The following is a 25,995-nucleotide window of genomic DNA, read 5'->3' on the forward strand; positions in this document are numbered from 1 at the left end:
TGACCTCAGGTGGTAACACCTACCTTGGCCTCCCAAAGTGCTGGGATTACAGGTGTGAGCTGCTGTACCCGGCCTGCAAATTTTCTTACAAAAAGTAGGAAAATAGGGCAGGTATAAAAATTACAGGTTGAGCATATTTCTAATCCAAGAAGCTCCAACCTCTGAAACTGAGCTGTGACATAACAATTATAAAATCGCTAGCCTACCCTCATGGTGGTTTATAGTCAAAATGCAGGTACACAACACTTCATTGTCCCTGAGGAACAAGTAGTTAACCTTCAGGGTATGTGGATATGAAGCATAAATGAATTTCCTGTATAGACCTAGGTCCCAAGTGTTTCAGATAAGAGACTTGTATATAGTAAGTTGGACTTCTGGTTCTCTCTGCCACAATATTTAGGTAATTTGGGGGCAATCCTGACCTCAGGTGGTCTGCCTGCCTTGGTCTTCCAAAGTGCTGGGATTATAGGTGTGAGCCACTGCTTCTGGCCAGGAATACATTTTAAATGAAGCTCATTTTTTAACCAAAAGCTAGCTTCAAGCTTCACTGAGGTAAAGGAAAAAGCACATTGATTTGCTTGATAATAGGTAAGTGGTATGGTGTGATGAGGAAAATAGGGACAATTTTGGATTAGCTGTTCTACTCTGGGAGGTAGAGAATTGTTTAGAGAAAGTGGAATCTACAGCTAAAATGAGAAGGTGGCGTAAAGGGAAGAATGACATCAGATAGGAAATAAACGAATTGATAATGTAGACTGGCTTGGGACCACAAGGAAGTAGGTTAGTGGTTAGATCCTGTAGGGGAGCACAGGAAGCTACTGAGGGTTTTTTTAAATGGAGTGATATCTCAGATTTAGATCATTGAACTGGTAAGACTGAAACTTTCGGGATCAAGACTGGGAATGCCGGGGTTGGCAGTATAATCCAAGGAAGTGGCAGTGGTAATGCCATTTACGTGGTCTTGATCATGCATTGGACTGCAGAAATAAGTGAGGAAACAATGTGACGGGGTTTCTGGTTTGTACCTCTGGCTCATTGGTTGTGAGGGAACATGAGGCAGGGTAAAGTTTATCCAGGTAAAATGAGTTAGATATGTAGACTATATGGGTGTATATGCAGACTGCAGACAATCATAACTAAAATCCTGGCTCTGCCTCTTGAAAGCTATGTAGTTTAGGCACATAGCCAAAACCCAGTTTCCTCATCTATGTGGTAAGCTTCAGAGCAGTTAATAAATCGTGATATGTAGTCCAGTGACTGGTTCCCCTGGTAAGAGCTGTGATAAGGACACAAGGAGGAGAGGTTTCAGGACAAACTTGGGATTCATGAATATATACGTAGTCACTGCCCAGGGGTAGAATGACAACAATCAAGAGATGAGTAGAGAGGTTGGAAAGGAGTCATGAGGGGTGGGAAACTAGCAGGGCACATAGAAGCCAGGGAAAGAATTTTGCTTGAGATTGTCAAAGTGAGGGGAAAAGGGCAGTAAGTGAAGGAGAAATGTATGGGGTTCGGAGGTTTTGCTTTTGTAAATCTGGAGTGATGGGCATGTTCAAATACTTCTGGGAAAGGAGCTAATAGTAGAGAAGCTTGGCCCTTCGAAAAACAGGAAGGGAGGGATCCTAGGGGAGAGGAGGAAGGATTAGCTTTAGAAGAAAGATGCCCTCTTTACATGAGGAAAAGGAAGAAAAGGTGGGTTTAGATGGTAAATCTGTAGGTTTGCTGTTAGGAAATGAAGACTTTTCACCTTGGTCTCTGAAGTTTTTCTGGAGTTAGCAAGGCAAGGTCATATACTGAGAAGGAGGGATGAGGGAATGTAGATTTGCAGACATACAGGTTGTAATTGCTTATGGAGGAAAGGGGAGAGCACTTCTGTCAGACTGCCAGCGGCCTTGAGGGCCCTTTGGCTACAGTCCATGAGGTGCTCAGAGGATAAAGCTTCAGGGTAGAAGCAGTATTCAAGCTGCACCTAGAAAATAGTGCGATATAAAACAGTGGAAATTGGAAATTCCAATCTTGGAATCTCTAGGAAAGTAACTGAGGCATATGGTGCCTGAAAAGGAGTAGAAAATAAAATTAATAAGGTGGGGCCATATGATAAAAGATTCCAGGCCTGGCACTGTGGCTCACACCTGTAATCCCAGCACTTTGGGAGGCTGAGGCAGGCAGATCACCTGAGGTCAGGAGTCCAAGACCAGCTTGGTCAACATGGTGAAACCCCGTCTCTACTGAAAATACAAAAATTAGACAGGCATGGAGCATGCCTGTAATCCCAGCTACCTGGGAGACAGGCAGGAGTATCACTTGAAACCAGGAGGTGGAGGTTGCAGTGAGCTGACATCACACCATTGCACTCCAGCTTGTGCGACAGAGGGAAACTGTCTCAAAAGAAAAAAAGACTTGAGCAAGGGAGTACTCTTCAGGAAGTTTAGTAGTATAGTTGGATTGGATTGGGGGATGGGGAAGGAGAGCAGAAAATTGTCGAAATATCCCGGTACATAAAAGTCTACTTTGATTATGGAGAACTACACACTTGTTCAGTCACCCTCATTGGAGATAGGGGATGGCATACGAAAAGAATGCTGATTTTGGGCTGGGCATGGTGGCTCACGCCTTTAATCCTAGCACTTTGGGAGGCCGAGGGAGGTGGATCACGGGTTCGAGACCAGCCTGGCCAATGAAACCCAGTCTCTATTAAAAATAAAAATAAAAAAATGCTGATTTGAGTCATATTCAGGTTTAAATTCCGTCATTCAGCCCAAACTCATTACGTTACTTATGTGAGTCTCATCTAAAAAGCAAAGATCCTGATACCTGCCTCATATTATGGCAAGGATCAAATGAGTCAAATAAGATGCTTGTGAAAGTGAGGACAGGATCTATCCTCAACACCTGGCACAATTCTTTTTACACATTAGGTACTTACTAATTTGGGTTGAATTGTGTTGAACTAACCTGGCGGTATAGGCAAAATTTGGAAGTTTGTTTTTCAGAAAGTCTTGACTTCCTCTAATCTCTAAGTAATTGGCATGTCCTCTAATTCATATTTTTCCCCTCTCATCTGTTGGGTGAAATACTGTTTATCCCTTAGTACTAAAATTAAAGGCTACCTCATTCTTCTAGTTAGCTGATTTTTAAAAATCTAGACTAAACCATAAGTCATTTACATTTAAGTAAAATATTACAGTTGAAAGTAAACGGTCGGCCGGGTGCGGTGGCTCAAGCCTGTAATCCCAGCACTTTGGGAGGCCGAGACGGGCGGATCACGAGGTCAGGAGATCGAGACCATCCTGGCAAACACAGTGAAACCCTGTCTCTACTAAAAAAAAATACAAAAAACTAGCCGGGCAAGGTGGCGGGCGCCTGTAGTCCCAGCTACTTGGGAGGCTGAGGCAGGAGAATGGCATAAACCCAGGAGGCGGAGCTTGCAGTGAGCTGAGATCCAGCCACAGCACTCCAGCCTGGGCGACAGAGCAAGACTCCATCTCAACAAAAAAAAAAAAAAAAAAGAAAGAAAGTAAACGGTCCTTTCATTATCTCCACTTCCAATTCCAGTACCCTGTATAAAGGAAAATAAACACATCTTGCAGACATTTTTTAATGTATTTGTAGTATAGGACATAAAAATATATGTGCTTGTTTTAAGCAAATTTCATACTCTGCAACTTGTTTTTTTTTTTCTTAATATGTTCTGGAGATCTTATCTAGTCAGCCTCTAAATTAGAGTTCTTCAGAAAAACAACCAGTGGGATGGATGAATGGGCTCAAGAGATTATGGAAACCAAGAAGTCCCACAAAATACCATCTGCAAGCTGGAGAACCAGGAAAGCTGATTGGGATAATTCAAGCTGGATCCAGAGGCCTGAGAACTGGAAGTGCCAGTGGTGTAAGTCCTGGTCTGAGACCAAAGGCTTGATCAAGATTCAAGAGCATCAACAACTGAGGGCAGGAGAGGATGGGTTTCCCAGATTAAAAAAGCAAATTCGGCTGGGCTCGGTGGCTCTTGCCTGTAATCCCAGCACTTTGGGAGGCCGAGGCAGGCAGATCACCTGAGGTCAGGAGTTCAAGACCAGCCTGACCAATATGGAGAAACCCTGTCTCTACTAAAAATACAACATTAGCCGGGTGTGGTGGTACATGCCTGTAATCCCAGCTACTCAGGAGGCTGAGACAGGAGAATTGCTTGAACTCGGGAAGCGGAGGTTGCGGTGAGCCGAGATTGCACAGTTGCACTCCAGCCTGGGCAACAAGAGTGAAACTCCATCTCAAAAAAAAAAAAAAAAAAAGCAAATTCACACTTCCTCCCCCATTTTGTTCTATTTGAACCTTCCGTGGATAGGATGATGCCCACCTGCATTGGTGAAGGTCATCTTTACTCAGTCTACCCATTCAAATGCCAATCTCTTCCAGAAGTAATCTCACAGATCTAGAAATGTTTTGCTTATTAATCTACCTCATTCTTTTGTATCTTCTGCATAATAATCCACAACATGAATGTTCACGTTTGACTCTATTGATAGACATTTAGGATGATGCCAATTTCTTTTTCTGGTTTTTTGTTTTTTATTTTTTGTTTTTTGTTTTTTTTTGACACAAGGTCTTGCTCTGTTGCCCAGGCTGGAGTGCAGTGGTGCGATCTCGGCTCACTGCAACCTCTGCCTCCCCGGTTCAAGCAGTTCTCCTGCCTCAACCTCCTGAGTAGCTGGGATTACAGGAGCACATCAGCACACCTGGCTAATGTTTGTATTTTTAGTAGAGACAAGTTTTCACCATGTTAACCAGGATGGTCTCCATCTCCTGACCTCATGATCCATCCCTCTCTGTCTCCCAAAGTGCTGGGATTACAGGCATGAGCCACCCCAACAGGCCCTCTTTTTCTATTTAAACAGTGCTTCCATGAATGTCCTTGTATGTACCTCCTTCTGTACTCAATGGTGTTTATCTGGCGCACATCGCCAATCAGTGCACTTGCTGGATTGAAGAATATGAGTGTTTTTACCACTCTTTCAGTAGGCTGTACCAATTTAGACTTGCTCTACCAATTTAGATTTCCATCAGCAGTAAACAAAGACATTCCTGCCTGGCAGTCTTGAACTCCTACTGTTATCTCTTAAATTTTTGCCAATGTGTGAAAAGTAGTATCTTACTTTAACTTGCATTTTCCTGGTCCAATAGTGCACTAAATGCCTGAGTTCTGTATTTATTCTATTTGGATAGCCATTAGATAGCCATTAAGTCCACTCATAGAGTTACTTTAAATGTTTTCCTTTAGTTTTCTCCCACATTTTCAAATAAAATTTAGAATTAGCTTGTCAAGTAAGTTAAATCATATTGTGATTTTTGAGATTGCATTGAATTTATAGATGTGTTAGATAGAACAAACTCACCATCTTCATACCAACTTTTCCATTCAGGAGCATGGTATATTTCCAGTTACTTGGGCCGTCATTCTTTTCAAAATAAACAAACAAACAAACAAACAAACTATATATTGGCTTATTCCTGGCGATTGTTTGTTTGAGATGGAGTCTCGTTTAGTTGCCCAGGCTGGAGTGCAGTGGCATGATCTCGGCTCACTGTAGGCTCCGCCTCCTGGGTTCACACCATTCTCCTGCCTCAGCCTCCTGAGTAGCTGGGACTACAGGCACCCTCCACCACGCCTGGCTAATTTGTGTGTGTGTGTATTTTTAGTAGAGATGGGGTTTCACCATATTAGCCAGGATGGTCTCGATCTCCTGACCTAGTAATCCGCCCACCTCGGCCTCCCAAAGTGCTGGGATTACAGGTGTGAGCCACCACGTCTGGCCTTTGTTTTTGAGATGAGTCTCACCCTGTTCCCCAGGCTGGAGTGTAGTGGTATGATCTCGGCCCATTGCAACATCTGCCTCCTGGGTTCAAGTGATTCTCCCACCCCATCCTCCCAAGTAGCTGGGATTACAGGCGTGCACCACCACACTGGCTAATTTTTGCATTTTTAGTAGAGATGGGGTTTCACTATGTTGGCCAGGCTGGTCTTGAACTCCTGACCTCACATGATGCACCTGCCTGAACCTCCCAAAATGCTGAAATTACAGGTATGAGCCTCCACGCAGGCCATATTCCTAGTGATTTTGAACTAGTATCAGTTCCTAGTATTTTATTTTTATTTTTTATTTTTATTTTTTTGAGACCAAGTCTCACTCCATTGCCCAGGCTGGAGTGCAGTGGCGAGATCTTGGCTCACTGCAACCTCCACCTCCCAGGTTCAAGCAATTCTCGTCCCTCAGTCTCCCGAGTAGCTGGGATTACAGGTGCCCACCACCATGCCCAGCTAATTTTTGTATTTTTAGTAGAGATTGGGTTTCACTGTGTTGACCAGGTTGGCCTTGAACTCCTGACCTCAAGTGATCCACCCACCTGAGCCTCCCAAAGTCTGGGATTAAAGTCATAAGCCACCGTGCCTGGCTCCTAGTATCTTTTCTAACTGGACGTTGACGGATGTAAAGGGGCTGAGGATTTTTGTATTTAACATCTTGTGTGTGTCCACATTGCTGAACTCTCTTTTTGTTCTAATATAATTTTTAGTTGATTTTTTTTTATTTTCTTTTTTTCCTTTTCTTCCCCCCCTTGAGACAGTGTCTTGCTCTGTCACCCAGGCTGAGTGCAGTGGTATGATCATGGCTCACTGCATCCTTGACCTCCCAGGCTCAAGTGATCCTCCTGCCTCAGCCTCCCAAGTAGCTGGGACTACAGATATGTGCCACTATGCCCGGCTAATTTATTTTTATTTTTATTTTATGTATTTATTAATTTATTTTTGAGATGGAGTTTTGCTTTTGTTGCCCAGGCTGGAGTGCAATGGTGCGATCTTGGCTCATTGCAACCTCCACCTCCCAGGTTCAAGCGATTCTTCTGCCTCAGCCTCCCGAGTAGCTGGGAGTACAGGCGCCACCCCCGCCGCCACCACCATGCCTGCTAATTTTTTTGCATCTTTAGTAGAGATAGGGTTTCACCATGTTGGCCAGGTTGTTCTTGAACTCCTGACCTCAGGTAATCCACCTGCCTTGGCCTCCCAGAGTGCTAGGATTACAGGCATGAGTTTTATGTTTTGTAGAGACAGAGTCTCACTATGTTGCCTAGGCTGATTTCGAACTTCTGAATGCATACAGACCTGCCTTGGCCTCCCAAGGTGCTAGGATTACAGGTGTGAGCTACCATGCCCGGCTGGATGTCTTGGATTTTCTATGAGGATGATGATGAAAACAACTTATCCATTAAAAAATCGTATTACATGTCAGTAGGTATAGAAAATCTCAATAAAATGATATATTCTTAGACATTTTAATGGATAAGCATGCAACTCTTTTCAAATCTGTATTATTGCCACTCCTTTCAAATAACTGTTTGGAACACTGCCCTCCCGGATGAGTACCACACTGTCTTATCTCCCATTCCTTCATGTCACAAGGCCCCAAGGCAATTCTTAGAAAATGACTCCCTGTTTTTATATTTTTATAAAACAAATCCTGTAACTGTGATGTGCCAAGGAATAGAAGTGTAATTTACCCAGCCCCTGGTTAGTGAAAATTCATCCTTTCCTCCAGTGGACATTTTATAATGATGAAGTCTTATCATTAAATTCTGAGTCTGTGGTCTTTTCTATAACAATAATTCTGTGATCTACAAATAATGATAATTGTTTCCTGTATCTGCTACATATTTTTTATTTATTTTTATTTTTGCATTTTTTTCTGATTTCTTCATCCTGTCCAACTGAAACTCTGTACCCTTTGACCAGAATGTCCCCATTTACCCATCTCAGCTGCTGGCAACCACCATTTCACTCTGTTTCTATAAAGTTAACTTTTTTGAGAGAGAGAGTCTCGCTTTGTTGCCCAAGCTGGAGTGCAGTGGCGCAACCTTGGCTCACTACAACCTCTGCCTCCTGGGTTCAAGTGATTCTCCTGCCTCAGCCTCCCGACTAGCTGGGATTACAGGCATGCACCGCTGCGCCCAGCTAATTATTTTTTTTATTTGTTATTTTTAGTAGAGACGGGTTTTCACCACGTTGGCCAGGATGGTCTCGATCTCTTGACCTAGTGATCTGCCTGCCTTGGCCTCCCAAAGTGCTGAGATTACAGGTGTGAGCCACTGCGCCCGGCCAACTATTTTAGGTTCTACATATAAGTGAGATCATACAGTATTTGTCTTTCTATGCCTTATTGACTAAGCTTAATATCCTCCAGGTTTATCCATGTTGTCACAATGACAGGATTTTTTTCTTTTAAAGGAGGAATTCATTGTGTGTGTGTGTGTGTGTGTGTGTGTGTGTGTGTGTGTATACACATTTTCTTTACCATTCATCCATTGATGGACACATAGGTTGTTCCATGTCTCAGCGGTTCTGAATAATGCTGCAATGAACACAGAAGTACAGATATCTCTTTGACATACTGATTTTATTTTCTTTGGAAATATATCCATGTAACAGGATTGCTGAATCAGCTGAATCATATGGTATTTTTATTTTTAATTTTTTTAAAGAAACTTCCATACTGTTTTCCATGATGGTTGGACAAACTTACATTCCCATCAACAGTGTACAAGGGTTCCATTTTCTCCACAACCTACATGTTATCTGTTGTCTTTTTTTTTTGAGACGAAGTCTCGCTCTGTCGCCCAGACTGGAATGCGGTGGCATGATCTCAGCTCACTCCAACCTCCACCTCCCTGGTTCAAGTGATTCTCCTGCCTCAGCCTCCCGAGTAGCTGGGATTATGGGTGCCCACCACCACACCCGTTGTCTGATTTTTTATTTTAGTAGAGATGGGTTTTTGCCATGTTGGCCAGGCTGGTCTCAACTCCTGAGCTCAAGCAATCCACCTGTCTCGGCCTCCCAAAGTGCTGGGATTACAGGCTTGAACCACCGCACCCAGCCATCTGTTGTCTTTTTGATAATATCCATTCTGGTTGGGCATGATGGCTCATGCCTCCCCTGGGAGGGGGAGGTTGCAGTGAGCCAAGATCGCACCACTCTACTCCAGCCTGGGTGACAGAGGGATATTATGTCTCAAAAAAAAAAAAAAAAATTAGAGAAAAATAAGAATAATCAAACGTGAGATATGATTAAAACAGACTCAGAAGAAAGCTTATAGACATAAATACAAGTATGAGAGAACAAAAAAGCTATAAAAAATTAGGCATGCTATTCAAAAAAAGCTAGAAAAAGAATATACGTCTCCCAAATTTTAAGAAATAAATCAATAATGATAAAATGAAAAACAATGATATGGGTATTAGAAGTGTTCATGAAAAATAAAGAAAAATGATATTAAAAATCAAACAATGGGCCGGGCGCGGTGGCTCAAGCCTGTAATCCCAGCACTTTGGAGGCCGAGACAGGCGGATCACGAGGTCAGGAGATCGAGACCATCCTGGCTAACACGGTGAAACCCCGTCTCTACTAAAAAATACAAAAAACTAGCCGGGCGCGGTGGCGGGCACCTGTAGTCCCAGCTACTCAGGAGGCTGAGGCAGGAGAATGGTGTAAACCCGGGAGGCGGAGTTTGCAGTGAGCTGAGATCCAGCCACTGCACTCCAGCCTGGGCGACAGAGCGAGACTCGTCTCAAAAAAAAAAAAAAAAAAATCAAACAATGATACAGAAAAAGAGCAGTGAAATATGAGAAAAAGAAGACAATAAAACTAAAAGTTGGTTCTGTGAAAAATTCAATTAAAAAAAGTATAGGTAAACAGTAATTGATACAAGAAAAAAGACAAATCCCTTCAGACGTGGACATAAAAAAAGTAAGATGATTTTGTATCAGTAAATTTGACAGCCTATGACAAATTATTTTCTATGGAAGAATAAAGTACCATAATTGGTTAAAGGCATTAAAAACCTGAATGGACTAATAACCACACAAAAGACAGAAAAGTTGTCAAATATACTCATAAAATAGTGTTGGGTCCAGAATGACTTTAATAGGTGAAATTTTCACACCTTTATAGAACATTTTGGCCCTAAGTTATGCTTTCCTAAATAATATGAAACTGTATATATACCTACTATAGACATGGTGTCACTCTGTTGCCCAGGCTGGAGTTCAGTAGTGTGATGAATTTCTTGGTTGGCTGCAAACTGGTGCATTCACTGAGGTGGGGGAACCCTGGAGGAGGAACTGGGGGATGAGGGATGATGAGATTAGTTTGGAACATTTTGGATTTTAGGCTCTTGTGGAATAATTAGAAATCAACAGGCAGTTTCAAATGCACACTGCCTGGCCAATAGGAAGCACTATTGCCATGAGTATTATTACATCTGGACTGCAGAAAGAGATATGGGAGTGTCTTACAGGAGAGTGGTGAGATACACAAGAAGAAGAATAATGTCAGCAATAATACAGCACTTATTTTGACTTAGTTTGGTACAGAACTGCACTCTGTCCATAAAAAGAGTCAAACTCTGTAAAATAGTTAAAGAGATTTATTCTGAGTTAATGTGAGGACCAGTGACCCACGACACAGCCCCAGCGGGTCCTGAGATCTTGTGCTCAAGGTGGTCGGGCTACAGCTTGGTTTTATATGTTTTAGGAAGATAAAAGATATCAATCAATAAATGTAAGATGTACATTAGCTCCATCCGGAAAGGAGGGACAACTCGAAGTGGGGAGTGTGGGGGTACCTTCCATAGGGTGGATTCAAAGATTTCTTTTTTCTTTCCTTTTCTTTCCTTTCCTTTTCCTCTTCTTTTCTTTTTTTTTTGTTTTTTGTTTTTTGTTTTTTTTGAAGATTTCTAACTGGCAATTAGTTGAAAGAGTTATTACCTAAAGACCTGGAATCAATTGAAGGGAATGTCTGGTTTAAGATAAGAGGTTTTGGAGACCAACGTTCTGGGTTAAGATAAGAGGTTTTGGAGACCAATGTTCTTATTATGCAGATGAAACCTCGGGGTAGCAGGCTTCAGAGAGAAACGATTGTAAATGTTTCTTATCAGACTTCAAAAGGTGCCAAACTCTCTTAGTTAATTATCTGCTGGATCAAGGAAAAGACCTCGAAAGTGAAGGGGATTCTTTACAAAAGGATGTGGATTTTCGCCACAAGAGACTGCTTTACAGGGCCATTTCAAAATATGTCAAATAAATACATTTTAGGGTAAAATACTTCAGTTTATTTCAGGACCTGTTATCTGTCACGTGAGACTATACTAGTCAGGTTAGAATTTGGTGTCTTATTGCTATAAAGAATTTGTTTTGGGCTGGGCGCGGTGGCTCACGCCTGTAATCCCAGCACTTTGGGAGGCTGAGGCGGGCGGATCACGAGGTCGAGTTCAAGACCAGCCTGGCCAACATGGTGTAACCCCCTCTCTACTAAGAATATAAACATTAGCCGGGCGTGTTGGCAGGCGTCTGTAATCCCAGCTACTCAGGGGTTGTGGCAGGAGAACTGCTTGAACCCGGGAGGCGGAGGTTCCAGTGAGCCAAGATCGCACCACTGTACTCCAGCCTGGGCGACAGAGCAAGACTGCGTCTCGGGGGGGGTGGGGGGGGGGAGTTGGAATCAGTCTCCAGATCTCTGTTTTTATGTTCATGCTGGTTCGTAGTGCCTGAATTCCAAGAGCAGAATGAGGCAAGTCCGATCCCCTGCTTCCCATCATGGCCTGAACTAGATGGCCAGGTTTTCTTTGGAAAGTTTTGGCGGAGAGGAGTGGTCCATTCAGTTGGTTGGGGGACTTAGAATTTTATCTTTGGTTTACAGAACTGTCGCATGAATTGACTCAGTTAATCCACTGAATTTATAAATTACAAACTTTTACCATTCTCAATTGATAAATTGAGGCAACAATTTAAGTATAACTTGAGCAAGTCCATACAGAGTGGAGCCAGGAACGCAGACAATGAGACCCCATACCCCATGGTCTTAGGTCACAGTCATTAAGTGGGAGACAGGGGCTATACATTCATTAGAATGTTAAGTTAGGAATTAAGTAAATTAGGTAAGGAGTTAGGAATTAAGTTACGAATTAATTGTTAAATATGGAGGAATTTATCATGTAGTTGGGGTACTAAGACATAAGCGAAAATAATAATAAACCAGGCGCGGCCGGGCGCGGTGGCTCACGCCTGCATTCCTAGAACTTTGGGAGGCCGAGGCGGGCGGACAGCTTGAGCTCAGGAGTTCGAGAACAGCCTGCACAACACAGCAAGAACCCTGTTTCAAAAACAAAAGCAAAAAAAAAAAAAATTAAAATTAAAAAACAAACCAACCAGGCGCAGAGCGGTTGTGGAGAAGGGAAGCAAAGGGTGGGAGTTTGGTTTCGGGGGAACCATAGAGAAGGGCCAGCCTCCCGGCTTCCTAGAGAGGCTGTAGGGACCGACGGCCGGCTAGCTAGTGCTTCCGTTTTGGCCGCCTTGCGAGCGCTTGGGTTGAGTTTCCTGGGCTTCCCCGACTCGGCTGCCTGTTCTGGAGGTCGGGCGTTGGGCCCTTGCAGAGATCGCCGAGGGGCCCGCGCGGCCGCCCGAGCCTGGGCCCAGTCCCCAGTCCTCAGAGACGCACTCGACCTTCCTGCTCCGAAGAGCTGGCCTGATGTCCTCGGGTCGCGGTATTCATGGGAAGGATGGGAGCCGTGACTATAGGGTCTCCTGTTCCCGGGGTAGAGTGTTCAGATCCCGGTTAGGTCTTTGGTCAGCATCACCCGCTGGACATTGAGCGTCTTACCCTTGTCACCCGGGGCTAGGTCACCACTTGCATTTTGTCCTGCAGCCTGTGGTTTGTTTAGGGGTCTCCGTTATATCCTACTTTCTCTCCAGAGACTTGTTTTGGGTTTTTGCCACGATCACTAGAAGCATTCAGTCAATACAAACTACTTAGTAATGTATTCATAGTGGGGCCAAGAAGTTTTCTTTCTTTTTTTTTAAACAGCCACGCATCCACTGCAGTTCTTGATTCTTGCTTTACAGATATTCTTTCTAGAGTCTCCAGTGTCACCGAGCAGATCTATAGGAGAATATGCAGAGGGAGCATTTGCAGCATCCCATGAATCAGTGGAGAGGGTGAATGAGAACAGCTAGTGTGCCAAGAATATCTGCAGTGCTAGTGGCAGGAGACGGAGGGGAAGAGGCGGCAAGTGTAGGAGACAGACAGGATCAGTCTCATTGTGGTTCTCTCTTAGCTCAGCAGGTTCTTACTTTTCCAAACCTAGAGGGCAGTGCATGAAGCCAGGAGTCATCAGCCATGCTCCAGACAGTGTGGTTCCAGGTGAGCAGAGCTTTCTTTCAGCTTTCCGTACTCAGAACAGATATGGAAGGTCAGTACAGGCCCAGCAGCCTGACTTGACCAGTCCCATGCTTAGTTTTACATCCTTCAATAGACTATGTAAAAACAGTATGCCAGGGGAGTTGAAGAACTAGAGTAGGTGAACTTTGGAGGGTTAGGTGGGTTGGAAAAAAAGGAAAGAATTATCCTAGAAAATGGGAATCTGCGTTCATGAGAACTGAAAGTGTGGCCTGGAGATGAGCAGCTTTTGCATCACAGAGGTCGCTTGTTAGGTAAAATGTCAGGCCTCCTCCCCAGATCTCCTGAATCAGAGTCTACATTTTTACAAGATCTGGAAAATTAAAGGGCAGATTGAAATTTGAGGAGTGCTAGTCTGCATAACAGTACACAAAGAAAAGCCATTTCTGACTTTAAATAGACACTTCCAAGGGAGTAGTTTACCCTTCAGACTACTTAGTTAGGGTACAGTGAAGCCAGAACTGGAAGCATTTGGAAAATATAGATTGATGAGGGAAGTGTATTTTTGGAGGAATGATGAGTTTGGAGCTGAAGCCAGTGCCTTTAGCTCAATGCAAAGACATCAGGCTAACCTCTGTGAGAGTCTATATCCTTTCCTGGCTACAAATTCATGTAGCATTGGGAGCACTTTTCCCTCCAGTTTTCTTGGTGGTAGATGATAGTTTTACTGGATTTTTCCCCAGTGTCCTAGATCATGTAATGAGAAAACTGAGTTTATCATGTAATGGATGTATCTTGTAACAAGAAAGCTCCATCCCAAGGACTTAAAAACAATGTGTGTGTCCTTCTTTTGGTGGATATTGGACCATCCACTTCTGTTGGAGCACTTCAGAGAAAATCCATTCCTACAAGTCAGGAAGTGTTCTGTGGGGGTATGCTGTGCTCTCCTGGTGCTTTGCCTGAAGTGCAGTAATCACTTAGGATTAGATTCCACAAAGAGGACCCCAAATGACAGTGGATTAAACAAGGTAAAGGCTTCCCTCTCATACAAAAGTGTCGAGAGTCAATCCAGGGCTAGTGTGGCAGCTCCTCTATTATCCTGCTCTCAGACTCTGTCTTTCTGTTCTACCATCCTAGTAGTGTCTCACCTGCTGTAGGCCACTTTATTGTCCAAGGTGGCTGCTTGATCGCTGGCCATCATGTGTGCATTCCAGCTAGAAGAGGAGCTGCCAAAAAAAAAAAAAAAAAAGGTGAACCTCTCTCTTTTAGGAACCTTCCCATAAGTCCCCAACAATATTTATACTTGCATTTCATTGGCCCCACTGGGTTGCCAGGGCTGAGTGCAACCTCAAGTAAAATTAGGATTCCAATACTAAGAAAGAAAGGGGCTACACACACACACCTGTCAGTCTTTGCTACAATCTCTAAGAGGAACATTTGTCATTTAGAATCTTCTAGGAAGTTCCCCCAATCGCATCTGTGGTTGTAGTAAGTGCTGAGATTTATATGATATCATGTGCCAGGTGATATCTTAGTGCCTTACAGATAATAACTTATGCCATCCTTGTAAGAGTCATATCAGATAATTACTATTATTATCCCGGTTTTACAAATGGGGGCAACTGAGGCACAGAAAGTTTAACTGTCTCATCCAAGGTTAACAGCTAATGAGTATTAGAGATACTATTTGAACCTAGGGAGTCCAGCTTAGAGCAAGGTTTTTCAACCTTGGCATCATTTACATTTGGGCCAGATAATTCTTTGTTTGGAGGATGTCCTGTTCATTATAGGATGTTCAGAAATAGCCCTGGCCCACTATCTACTAGATGCCAGTAGCCCTACCATTACCACCACACTGCAGTTTTGACAACTAAAAATGTCTCCAGGCATTGCCACATACTCCCTGGGGGACAAAATTGCCCCCATGTTAAGAGCCACAGCTTTAACATCTGTGCCATTTGCCACTATGTTGTGCTGCCCCTGTAACCCACTTCCTATAGAAGGGAGTCAATAGCCCCACTTAATGGAGAAAGAGTAAGTGCAAGTAAAGGACAGAAGAAGAATGATCACAGATAGAGAAGATCTGGAGAAGCTAAGTGTTTCCGAAAACAAGGAACCAAAGAATGTGCTGATAATTAGAGTGATGTTTCAGAGGTATGGAGAGGTAGAACATAATGTGAAGAAAAAGGGAGATCCATATTCCCAGCTGTTGACTCTGAAGGAAGTAAGACAAGAGTATTAACAGATGTATTTATTCTGCACTGTCCAGGAAGGTACCCCCTAGCTACATGTGCCTATTTAAATTAAAATCAATTAAATTTCCTCAGTCATGCCAGCCACATTTGAACTTTCTCGCTAAGGGGTAATCTGATTACTGTATAGTTACTGTTTTCATCTTGTAACTAATAAGCAATCTATGAGGAGACATTTAAGGTCGTGCGAATATTCTGCTTCTCATCAAAATTTCCTCCTAGATATAGCATCCATGATGATTCTTGACCAAACCAATCTTTACAATGATGAATACAAATCTTCTAGTACTTCTTCTTTTTTTTTTTTTTTTTGTTGAGATGGAGTCTTGCTCTGTCTGTCGCCCAGGCTGGAGTGAGTGGTGCGATCTTGGCTCACTGCAAGCTCCGCCCCCTGAGTTCAGGGCTTTCTCCTGCCTCAGCCTCCCGAGTAGTTGGGACTACAGGCACCTGCCACCACGCCTGGCTAATTTTTTGTGTATTTTTAGTAGAGACGGGGTTTCACTGTGTTAGCCAGGAGGGTCTCGATCTCCTGACCTTACAATATGCCCGCCTCGGCCTCCCAAAGTGCTGGAATTACAAGCGTGAGCCACGCGACCAGTTCAAATCTTCTAGTACTTATATGTTATATTTCTTCACTCAGAAGAGACTTAAGTACAAAGAGAAAGTTGTTGACATGATGAACTGAGAAAGACTACAGTGTGAGTCAGAGAGAGATGTTATAGTGGGACTAATTCATATAAAAGTGGTCAGTTCATTTTGAACTTTTTGCTTCCTTATACAACCTTGTTATAAATACTCAAAGAGGACTCCTTTTAGTCTATTTCAAAGTGTTTAATATTGCTGATTCCCATCATCTGAAAATGGACATAATAATTCTTATTTCACAGATGTGCTATAATGATTGAGCAAATTGATTTAAAAGTAGCTGACACAAAGCTCTAAACAACCTGTGATGGTTTCCTTCTTCCCTGAGAAGCTGGAAGTGGTTTTAGTGGGAAGCAGAAATAGAGAGACACATAGTGAAGCGGATAGCATTGGCAGGTCAGACAGAGCTTAGGTGATCAGTGGGCAGATCTCTGCAGAAGGATGGGAGATTGCCATCCTGTCCTGGAGTGAAGAATGTTAGGAGACAAAGAAGTAACATTGCACATCACTTTCAAGGGAGAACTATTAATAGCTTCTGATAAGGCAAGATGATAGAAAGGGGAGAAATATCCAGGATGAAAGGAACTTTATCCCCATGAAATCACTCCTCTGTCTGTAGCAGAAAATCTAGAGGAGGAAGACCAAAAAGCTGAGTGGAGGACCCTGATAGGTGCTTCAGGATGGATGGAGGCACTGTGAAAGACGATTACCTGCTGTGGTCGATTTAGAAAGCATGCCAGAAAAATATACCTGGCCTGTGGAACCAGACATAGGTTGACATGATCACCAGGCAGAAAACAGCAGGTGCTGGGCTCTGTGCTTAGGATGGTAATATTAGGGCCCCAGAGGTATGCACATGGAAAGTTGGAATGCTGGTCTGGGGCTGCCCCTGCTGGGGTCCTGTGTGGCTCTCCTTGCCAGTACAAACCTTCCATGGGGCTCAGTGCCATGAATTCCAGTAAATGTATCCCTTTCCTAGAATTCAGGCCTCTCCCTCTGTTCTTGTGCAGGGTTTGAGCAGGAACCTGTTGTTTCAGGAGCCAGTGACCTTTGAGGATGTGGCTGTGTACTTCACCCAGAATGAATGGGCCAGCCTGCACCCTATGCAGCGGGCCCTGTACAGGGAGGTGATGCTGGAGAATTATGCAAATGTGACTTCCTTGTGTAAGTCCTTCCTCTCTGAAACTCAGCTTCTGCCCTTGGGGGCTCTTAAATTCCTCCTTAGCAGATCTAGGATGTCTTAATAACATCAGAATTGATGCCCTATGGGCTGAGCTCCCTAATCCCCAGTGCCAGGAGTAGCTGGATGGAGAAAGAGCTGGGTTCACTTTGATGTTTTTTTTTTTTTTTTTTGAGACGGAGTCTCGCTCTGTCGCCCAGGCTGGAGTGCAGTGGCGCCATCTCCACTCACTGCAAGCTCTGCCTCCCAGGTTTACGCCATTCTCCTGCCTCAGCCTCCCGAGTAGCTGGGACTACAGGCGCCCGCAACCACGCCCGGCTAATTTTTGTATTTTTAGTAGAGACGGGGTTTCACCGTGTTAGCCAGGATGGTCTCGATCTCCTGACCTCGTGATCCGCCCATCTCGGCCTCCCAAAGTGCTGGGATTACAGGCGTGAGCCACCGTGCCCGGCCCACTTTGATGTTTAACAGGACTTTTCTCTTCCCTGATTCCTAATGGAGACCCAACTGCAGGGGGCTTTCCTGTGAGCACAGAGAGAACTGAGAAGGTTCCTGGTGCACTGCCTTCATTCCTTCCATCTTCCAGTTCCCTGGAGGTGATCTTGGCCCTATTGCCTATGTGTGAGTCCCCTAGGGTCCTTGTGTATACACCCCCCAGTGACTGTAGGAGCTTTCTGTCCTCTTAGAGGCCAGAGTAAGCTTCAAGCCCTTCATTAGATTCTGCAGATTCACTCCTCCCTGACTTCACTTAGTCTCCTGGGCCATTCTCTTCTATTTTCACCTGGCAAAGCAGAGAGTAGTCAGAGGGAGGTCAGTGGTGATTCTCCTCAGCTTCCTGTTTTTCTTTCTCCTCTAGCAGCATTTCCATTCTCCAAACCAGATCTGATATTCCAGCTGGAGCAAGGAGAAGCAGCATGGGGCCCAGATCCCTGGACTCTTGCTGGGGGAGAGGCCCTGAGAGGCATGTGCACAGGTGAGCAGGAAAGCCTACCATCCTCCTTTCCAGCTTTGCCTCCTCCTTTCTTTTAACAATTTAGCATGAAAAAGAGTTTTTCCTTGTCATATGATGGTTGTGGGCATTAAAATAGTCACTCTTATTCAAAGAAGTGTTGCTTACCAGAACTTCATCTCCAAACTGGAAAAGACCACTCCCACCATTTTATTTCTGCCATTTTTCTTTGTAAAGCTAAAGGATTTCAGGCTGGGTGTGGTGGCTTACACCTATATCCCAGCACTTTGGGAGGCCAAGGTGGGAGGATGCTTGAGGCCAAGAGTTCAAGACCAGCCTGAGCAACATAGCAATACCCCGTCACTACAATAAATAAATAAATTAGCTGGGCATGGTGGCATGTGCCTGTAGTGCCAGCTACTCAGGAGGCTGGGGCTGGAGGATCCCTTGAGCCAGGAGTTTGAGGTTGCAGTGAGCTAGGGTCACACCATTCCACTCCAGCCTGGGTGACAGAGTGAGACCCTATCTCTTAAAAAAAAAAAAAAAAGATTTCAAACAGGCTTCTGTTGGTTGGTCAGCTCAGGAATATAAACACAATATAGTAAGAACTTGGTTTTTGTTTTTTGTTTTTTTGTTTTTTTGTTTTTTTTTGAGATAGAGTCTTGCTCTGTTGCCCAGGCTGGAGTGCAGTGGCACGATCATGGCTCACCACAACTTTCGCCTCCTGGGTTCAAGTGTTTCTCCTGCCTCAGCCTCCTGAGTAGATGGGACTACATGCGTGCGCCACCATGCCTGGCTAATTTTTTAGAAGAGATGGGGTTTCACTGTGTAGGCCAGGTTGGTGTTGAACTCCTGACCTCAGGATCCACGCCCGCCACCCCTGCCCCGGCCTCCCAAAGTGCTGGGATTACAGTGTGAGGCACCACGCCTGGCCAAGAACTTGGTTTTTAAAAAATTTATTTATTTGTTTGTTTGTTTATTTTTTGAGATAGAGTTTCACTCTTGTTGCCCAGGCTGGAGTGCAATGGCGTGATCTTCACTCACCACAACCTCCGCCTCCCAGGTTCAAGCAATTCTCCTGCCTCAGCCTTCCAAGTAGCTGGGATTATAGGCATGCGTCACCACACCCAGCTAATTTTGTGTTTTTAGTAAAGACGTGGTTTCTCCATGTTGGTCAGGCTGGTCTCGAACTACTGACCTCAGGTGATCCGCCCGCCTTGGCCTCCCAAAGTGCTGGGATTACAGGCGTGAGCCACCGCACTTGGCCTATTTATTTATTTTTTGAGACAGAGTTGCTCTGAAAGCTGAAGTGCAGTGCACAATTTTGGCTCACTGCAACCTCTGCCTCGAAGGTTCAAGCAATTCTCCTGCCTCAGCCTCCCAAGTAGCTGGGATTACAGGCACCTGCCACCACGCCCGGGTAATTTTTCTAATTTTAATAGAGACAGGGTTTCACCATGTTGCCCAGGTTGGTCTTGAACTCCTGACCTCAGTGCTTCTCCCACCTCAGCCTCCCCAAGTGCTGGGATTACAGGTGTGAACCACCACACCTGGCTAGAACTTGTTTTTATAAGAACACTTTGTGTGTGTGTATAAAACTATATATGTAAATGGAATTTTTCTAAATTCCTAAACACTGAATTTTATATTAGCTTTTGAAAGAAAGCTTGTTTATGTATTGGGAATGAATGGTTTTCTTTTTTGAAAGATACTGAATTGAGATAAATGTAAAGACCAATCAGAGATTTGGTATATAGCCTTCCTCATTCTATGGGCTCTGTTATCATATTCTTTCAATCTTTTATGCTCTTCAGAGCCTCTGTAAGGCAAATGCTCCTTTCTAATCCCCCCACTTTGCCTTAATCAATGCCTTAAATTGACTTCAGCGTTTCAGATCCTCTAGCGGCTTTCCCAGTATCCTGCCTGCAGTTGTTAGCGTTGCCCCTTGCCACAGGTGCGCATTGTCTATTTAGCCTGCCAGATGAACCACATGAGCACCCGAAGTGTGCCTAGTGCAACTGAGGAACTGAGTTTTTAATTTTATTCCATTTTAATTAATTTACACTTAAATAGCCACATGTGGCTAGTGGCCACCTTTTGGGAAAGTGCAGCCTTAAACAATAAAAAGAGCAGCCTCAATCTGTCTTTTGTAGTTTATAGATTAGTAAATTTCAAATTCTGGTATGTATCAGAATTACTTGCAGGGCTTGTTAAAACACAGATTGCCAGATGCCACCTCCAGAGATTCGAATTCAGTAGACTGGTGTAGGGCTGAGAATTTGCATTTCTTTTTCTTTTTTTTCAAGATAGGGTCTTGTTATTTTGCCTAGGCTGGTCTCAAATTCCTGGGCTCAAGTAATTCTTTCACCTCTGCCTCCTAATTAGGTGGGACTACTGGCACACACCACTAAACCCAGCCCCATTAATGTGCATATCTAACAAGTTCCCAGATGATAGTGGTCCAGGGACCACCATTTGAGACCACTGTTCTTGAAAATCTAGAACCGTATTCTTTAACTCTGGGTTGCAACTCATCAATGAGTTGTTACCAGCTTTTAAAACTTAGACTACCCTGTATTAGGTGTAAATAAAGACTAAAGTAGTATAAAGTCTATTGTGAATGCATCTTTTTTTTTTTTTGGAGAGACAGTCTCATTCTCTCCCCCAGGCTGGGGTGCAGTGGCACGATGTTGGCTCACTGCAATCTCTGCCTCCTGGGTTCAAGCGATTCTCATGCTTCAGTCTCATGAGTAGCTGGAATTACAGGTGCCCGCCACCACACCCAGCTACTTTTTTGTATTTTTAGTAGAGACAGGGTTTTACCATGTTGGCCGGGCTGATCTCGAACTCCTGACCTCAGGTGATCCACCTGCCTCAGCCTCCCAAAGTGCTGGGATTACAGGCGTGAGCCACTGTGCCCGGCGTGAATACATCACTCTTAATAAGGACGTTGTTTTGTTTCGGTTTCAGCTGTGTGTGTGTGTGTGTGTGTGTGTGTGTGTGTGTGTGTGTGTGCAAGCATGTCTGTATTGTTTTAGGATCCAAAATGTGAGTCATGGTCAACAAGGCTTGAAAAACACTAAGATGAAAGTTTCATTTGTCAGATCTTTGGTGCTTGACAAGGCAAAAAAGATTTCTATGTTGTGGTGCTACCAGTGAAAGCATGATCCCCATGCCTCCAATCCAATTGCCATCTCCATTATGGGCAGGTTCTTGGCTGAACCTGTCTTTTTTCCTTTCAAAGGTCAGTCTCCCAAAGGACAGCACTTGGGTTTTAAAATTGTGGTCTTCTCATGACCCCTTTGTAAACAGCAGTGTTACAAACTGCTTTCTGTCCAGCCATGCTTGTGATAGAGAACTAGAGAACATTTCTTTAAAAATTACAGAATATTTTAAAGTATTTTGACAGGTTTTATTGGACTTTGAGATCCACTGTTGTAGACAGTACTTCCCAGCCCTCTGCATACTATGTGGTACTACAGCTGCCTACCCATCTTTCTTTTCTCTGGTTTAGAGATTGCTTTTCTCACTTTTGGCTTCCTCTACTTTTCTTTATTGCTTCCCCTTCCTGCAACTTCACCCCATTCCCATTTTTCTTTAACCATTTGCCTCAATCAATAGCTTCTGCTATCCACAGTTTTTGTTTTTTGTCATCCATATGGGATTGCTTACCTTCTTAACCTTTAGTTTGTTTACTTTCCCTTTGAGGTACCATCAGGTGGCTATGTCTCTCTCAAAAAATTCATGTGTCTAGTGGGTGTGGTGGCTCACACCTGTAATCCCAGCACTTTGGGAGGCTGAGGTGGGTGGATCACCTGAGGTCAGGAATTCAAGACCAGCCTGACCAACATGGAGAAATTCTATCTCTACGAAAAATACAAAAAATTAGATGGGCATGGTAGCACATGCCTGTAATCCCAGCTACTTGGGAGGCTGAGGTAGGATAATCGCTTGAAACTGGGAGGCAGAGGTTGTGGTGAGCCAAGATCATGCCATTGCACTCCAGCCTGGGCAACAAGAGTGAAACTCTATCTCAAAAAAAAAAAAAAAAAAAAAAAAAAAATTCATGTGTCTAGAGCAGGCTGATACTGATTAATCCCTTTCCCTTCTGGCATAAATAAGGGACTCCTGTGTTTTCTTTTTATCATGCTAGGTGGTAAAACCAAGACTAAGAATGAGAAACAAACTGCACAGCTAAACATTTCTAAAGAATCAGAGTCCCACAGACTGATAGTGGAGGGACTGCTGATGAACATTCCCCAGCACCCTGACTTCAAGGACAGGTTAGAGAAGTCACAACATGATACAGGGAAGAAAACAAATATAGGGGATTGCACAGATTTGACAGTCCAGGATTATAAATCTTCCACCATTGAAAGGGAGGAGATAGCCAGGAAATTGGAAGAAAGTAGTGTCAGCACACATCTCATTACAAAGCAAGACTTTGCCAAAGAACAGGTGTTTTATAAATGTGGTGAGTGTGGCAGTTACTACAACCCACATTCAGACTTTCACCAGCATCAGAGAATTCACACTAATGAGAGGCCCTACACATGCAAAGAATGTGGGAAAACCTTCAGATACAACTCAAAACTGTCATGGCATCAGAAAATCCACACTGGAGAGAAACCATACTCATGTGAGGAATGTGGACAAGCCTTTGGTCAAAATTCCCACCTTTTTCAGCATCAGAAGCTCCATGGTGGACAGAGGCCCTATGAATGTACTGACTGTGGGAAAACCTTTAGCTATAATTCAAAACTGATTGAGCATCAGAGAATCCATACTGGGGAGAAGCCCTTTAAATGTAAGGAATGTGGGAAAGTCTTCAGGTGTAGCTATGACTGCATCATCCATGAACGAATTCACACTGGGGAGAAGCCCTATGAATGTAAGGAGTGTGAGAAGAGTTTGAGTTCTAATTCAATTCTGATTCAGCATCAGAGAATCCACACTGGGGAGAAACCTTATGAATGTGAAGAGTGTGGCAAGGCCTTCCACCACAGTTCAGTATTTCTTCAGCACAAGAGGTTCCACACTGGGGAACAACTCTACAAATGTAATGAATGTTGGAAAACTTTCAGTTGTAGCTCCCACTTCATAGTGCATCAGAGAATCCACACTGGGGAGAAACCCTATGAATGCCAGGAATGTGGGAAGAAATTCAGTCAGAAGATCACTCTGGTTCAGCATCAGCGAGTTCACACTGGGGAGAAACCTTATGAGTGTAAGGAGTGCGGGAAAACCTTCAGATGGAATGCAAGTTTCATTCAGCATCAGAAGTGGCATACTAGAAAGAAACTCATCAATGGAACAGGGCTATCTGCAGTTAAGCCCTACTGCTCCTCCGCTGTCCTCTCTCCTCTGCCTCCCCAACATGCCTGCTCTACCCCAGCCCCACCAGGGCCTCCCTTATCTTCTTCACATGCAGTGGAACTTCCTCCCTCTTTGCCTTTCTTCCTGCTGCTTCCCTCATCTGAAAAGGCCAGTCCTTCACCTGTCCAAATAGTACATTTCTTTCAGGATCTCGCTTCTTCTGGGAAGTCATCCCCTCATAGCCCAAATCCTTTGTCTCACTCCCTGTAAGCCCCCTTATGTTCTCAACATCAATTGCACATCAAGTTAGGGATTCCACTGGTCTCCTGATTGTGTCTATTGATATTCCTCTGGTCTTGTGTTGTATAAATTGTTACTGTTTTCCTAACTTCATTTTAAGTTCTCACACTTAAGGACCATGTTTGATTAGTTTATTTTATCCCCCAGGTAGGAAATGGCAGCACTTAATTCCTTATCATGTTCACATTTGGGCTGTATTATCAGTCTGCATCTTCTGGAGCTACTGGAGTTGGAAGAATTTGCAGAACATTTTGGGGTTTAGGGCATATGGCATTATGATTATGATGACATGGGGCATTATAGTTAGAGGCTAGGAGAAATGCAAAGCCTATGGGAGAAGATAATCAGATAAAGTTTCCAATGATTGCTTTCAGGAGTTTGTTTGTTTGTTTGTTTGTTTGTTTGTTTTTTGAGCCAGAGTTTCACTCTTGTCGCCCAGGCTGGAGTGCAATGATGCGATCTTGGCTCACTGCAACCTCTGCCTCCAGGGTTCAAGTGATTCTCATGCCTCAGCCTCCTGAGTAGCTGGGACCACAGGCATGCACCACCATGCCCAGCTAATTTTGTATTTTTAGTAGAGACAGGGTTTCACCATGTTGGCCAGGCTGGTCTCAAAATCCTGACTTCAGGTGATTCACCCACCTCGGTCTCCCAAAGTGCTAGGATTACAGGCATGAGCCACTGCATCCAGCCTGCTTTCAGGATTTAAGGAGGGCTATTTGGTGGACCAGTGGCAAGGCTCACTGAAAGAATTTAAAACTTGGAATTTTTTATTACCTTGATAGCATAAAAAATTATGAGGGTCCTGTTTACGCAGGAAGAAAATGAAGTGATGAGTTGGCATTGATAGCAATAATGTAAAATTATGTCTTTGAGCCTTATTGGAAGAGGACATGGCTTTTCAGTTTGGGTTCCTTCTCTATTTTCTTTTTACATTTTCCTTTTTTTTTTTAGACAGGGTCTTGCTCTGTCACCCAGGCTGGAGTGCAGTGGTGTGATCATGGATCACTGCAGTGTTGACCTTTGGGGCTCAAGCAATCTAGGAGGTAGTGCAGCCTCCCAGCTTCTCAGAGGGCTGATGTAGGAGGATTGCTTGAGCCCCGGGGGCATACACCACCACACCCAGCTTATTTTTGTATTTTTTGTTGAGACAGGGTTTTGCCATGTTGCCCAGGCTGGTCTCAAACTCCTGGACTCAAGTGATCCTCCCACTTCAGCCTCCCAAAGTGCTGGGATTACAGGCCTGAGCCACCAGTTCCAGCCTCTATTCTTTTTCATATCTGTTGAATTTCAGTACCCGCTCATATATGTAGGTACGAAAAGTGACTTGGACTTGTACCCTTTAGAGTAGATGCCTGAGTATAGTAATCTCTAAAGCTATACATGGACTGAACTTGTTGGCATCACACTGGTGAGCACCAGAGGCAAAGAGAAGAGAAACCTGACCATGACTTGCTGTAGTTCCTCAGAAGTGAGTCCATTCCTGATGAGTTACTATGCAGGCCCTTGGATATGTTCTCACACCTACTCCAGATTTCCCTATGATTAAATCTGAATTTTATTGGTGGCAGTTTTAAGTTAATTTTATAAAGAACTGTTTTGGTGACACCAAGAAATTTTTTCTATGGTTTAAGTTTTAAGTTTCAATGTTTTTTTGTTTTGTTTTGTTTTTTGGTTGGGTTTTAGATTTACTTGGGACCAGTTACCCCTTTTTTCTTGCCTGTTTCCCCCATTGGAATGGGAATGTCTATCTTATGCCCATTTCACCATTGTATTTTGGAAGTAGATGACTTGTTTTGACTTCACAAGTTTACAGCTGGAGAGAGATTGCTATGGTTTGAATATCCCCAGCAAAATTCATGTTGAAACTTAATCCCCATTGTAACAGTACTGGGTGGGGGCCTTTAAGACTGATTAGAATTAGATAAGTTCATCAGGATGGAGCCTCCACGATGGGACTGGTGGCTTTATGAGGAGAGGAAGAGCAATGTGAACTGGGACACATGCTTGCTCTGTCTTGCCTTTTGATGCCTCCTACCATGTCATGATGCAGCAAGTAAGCCCTCACCAGATGCCTGCACCTTTATATTGGACTTCTCAGCCTTCAGAACTGTGAACTAAATAAACCTCTATTCTGTATAAA

At 43.8% G+C, this 25,995-nt stretch overlaps 1 protein-coding gene across 14 annotated transcripts; it reads left to right on the forward strand.

Moving 5' to 3' along the window:
• Positions 1–3,441: 3,441 nt before the first annotated feature.
• ZNF619 (zinc finger protein 619) lies at positions 3,442–25,995 on the forward strand. Of its 14 annotated transcripts, XM_005546730.5 has the most exons (6): positions 12,405–12,578; positions 13,149–13,234; positions 17,118–17,271; positions 17,789–17,908; positions 18,144–18,260; positions 22,390–25,995. In XM_005546730.5, the coding sequence occupies exons 2-6, from the start codon at positions 13,211–13,213 to the stop codon at positions 23,820–23,822; spliced, it is 1,848 nt and encodes a 615-aa protein (XP_005546787.3). In that variant the 5' UTR covers positions 12,405–12,578; positions 13,149–13,210; the 3' UTR covers positions 23,823–25,995. The 14 variants fall into 14 exon arrangements, with proteins under 14 accessions (XP_045240952.2, XP_045240953.2, XP_005546787.3 ...); XM_005546731.5 differs by lacking the exon at positions 17,789–17,908; XM_074031770.1 differs by lacking the exon at positions 17,789–17,908 and having other exon boundaries at positions 18,147–18,260.

The sequence above is a fragment of the Macaca fascicularis genome, chromosome 2 (genome assembly GCF_037993035.2).
Source record: "Macaca fascicularis isolate 582-1 chromosome 2, T2T-MFA8v1.1".
In the NCBI taxonomy this organism is placed as follows: domain Eukaryota; kingdom Metazoa; phylum Chordata; class Mammalia; order Primates; family Cercopithecidae; genus Macaca; species Macaca fascicularis.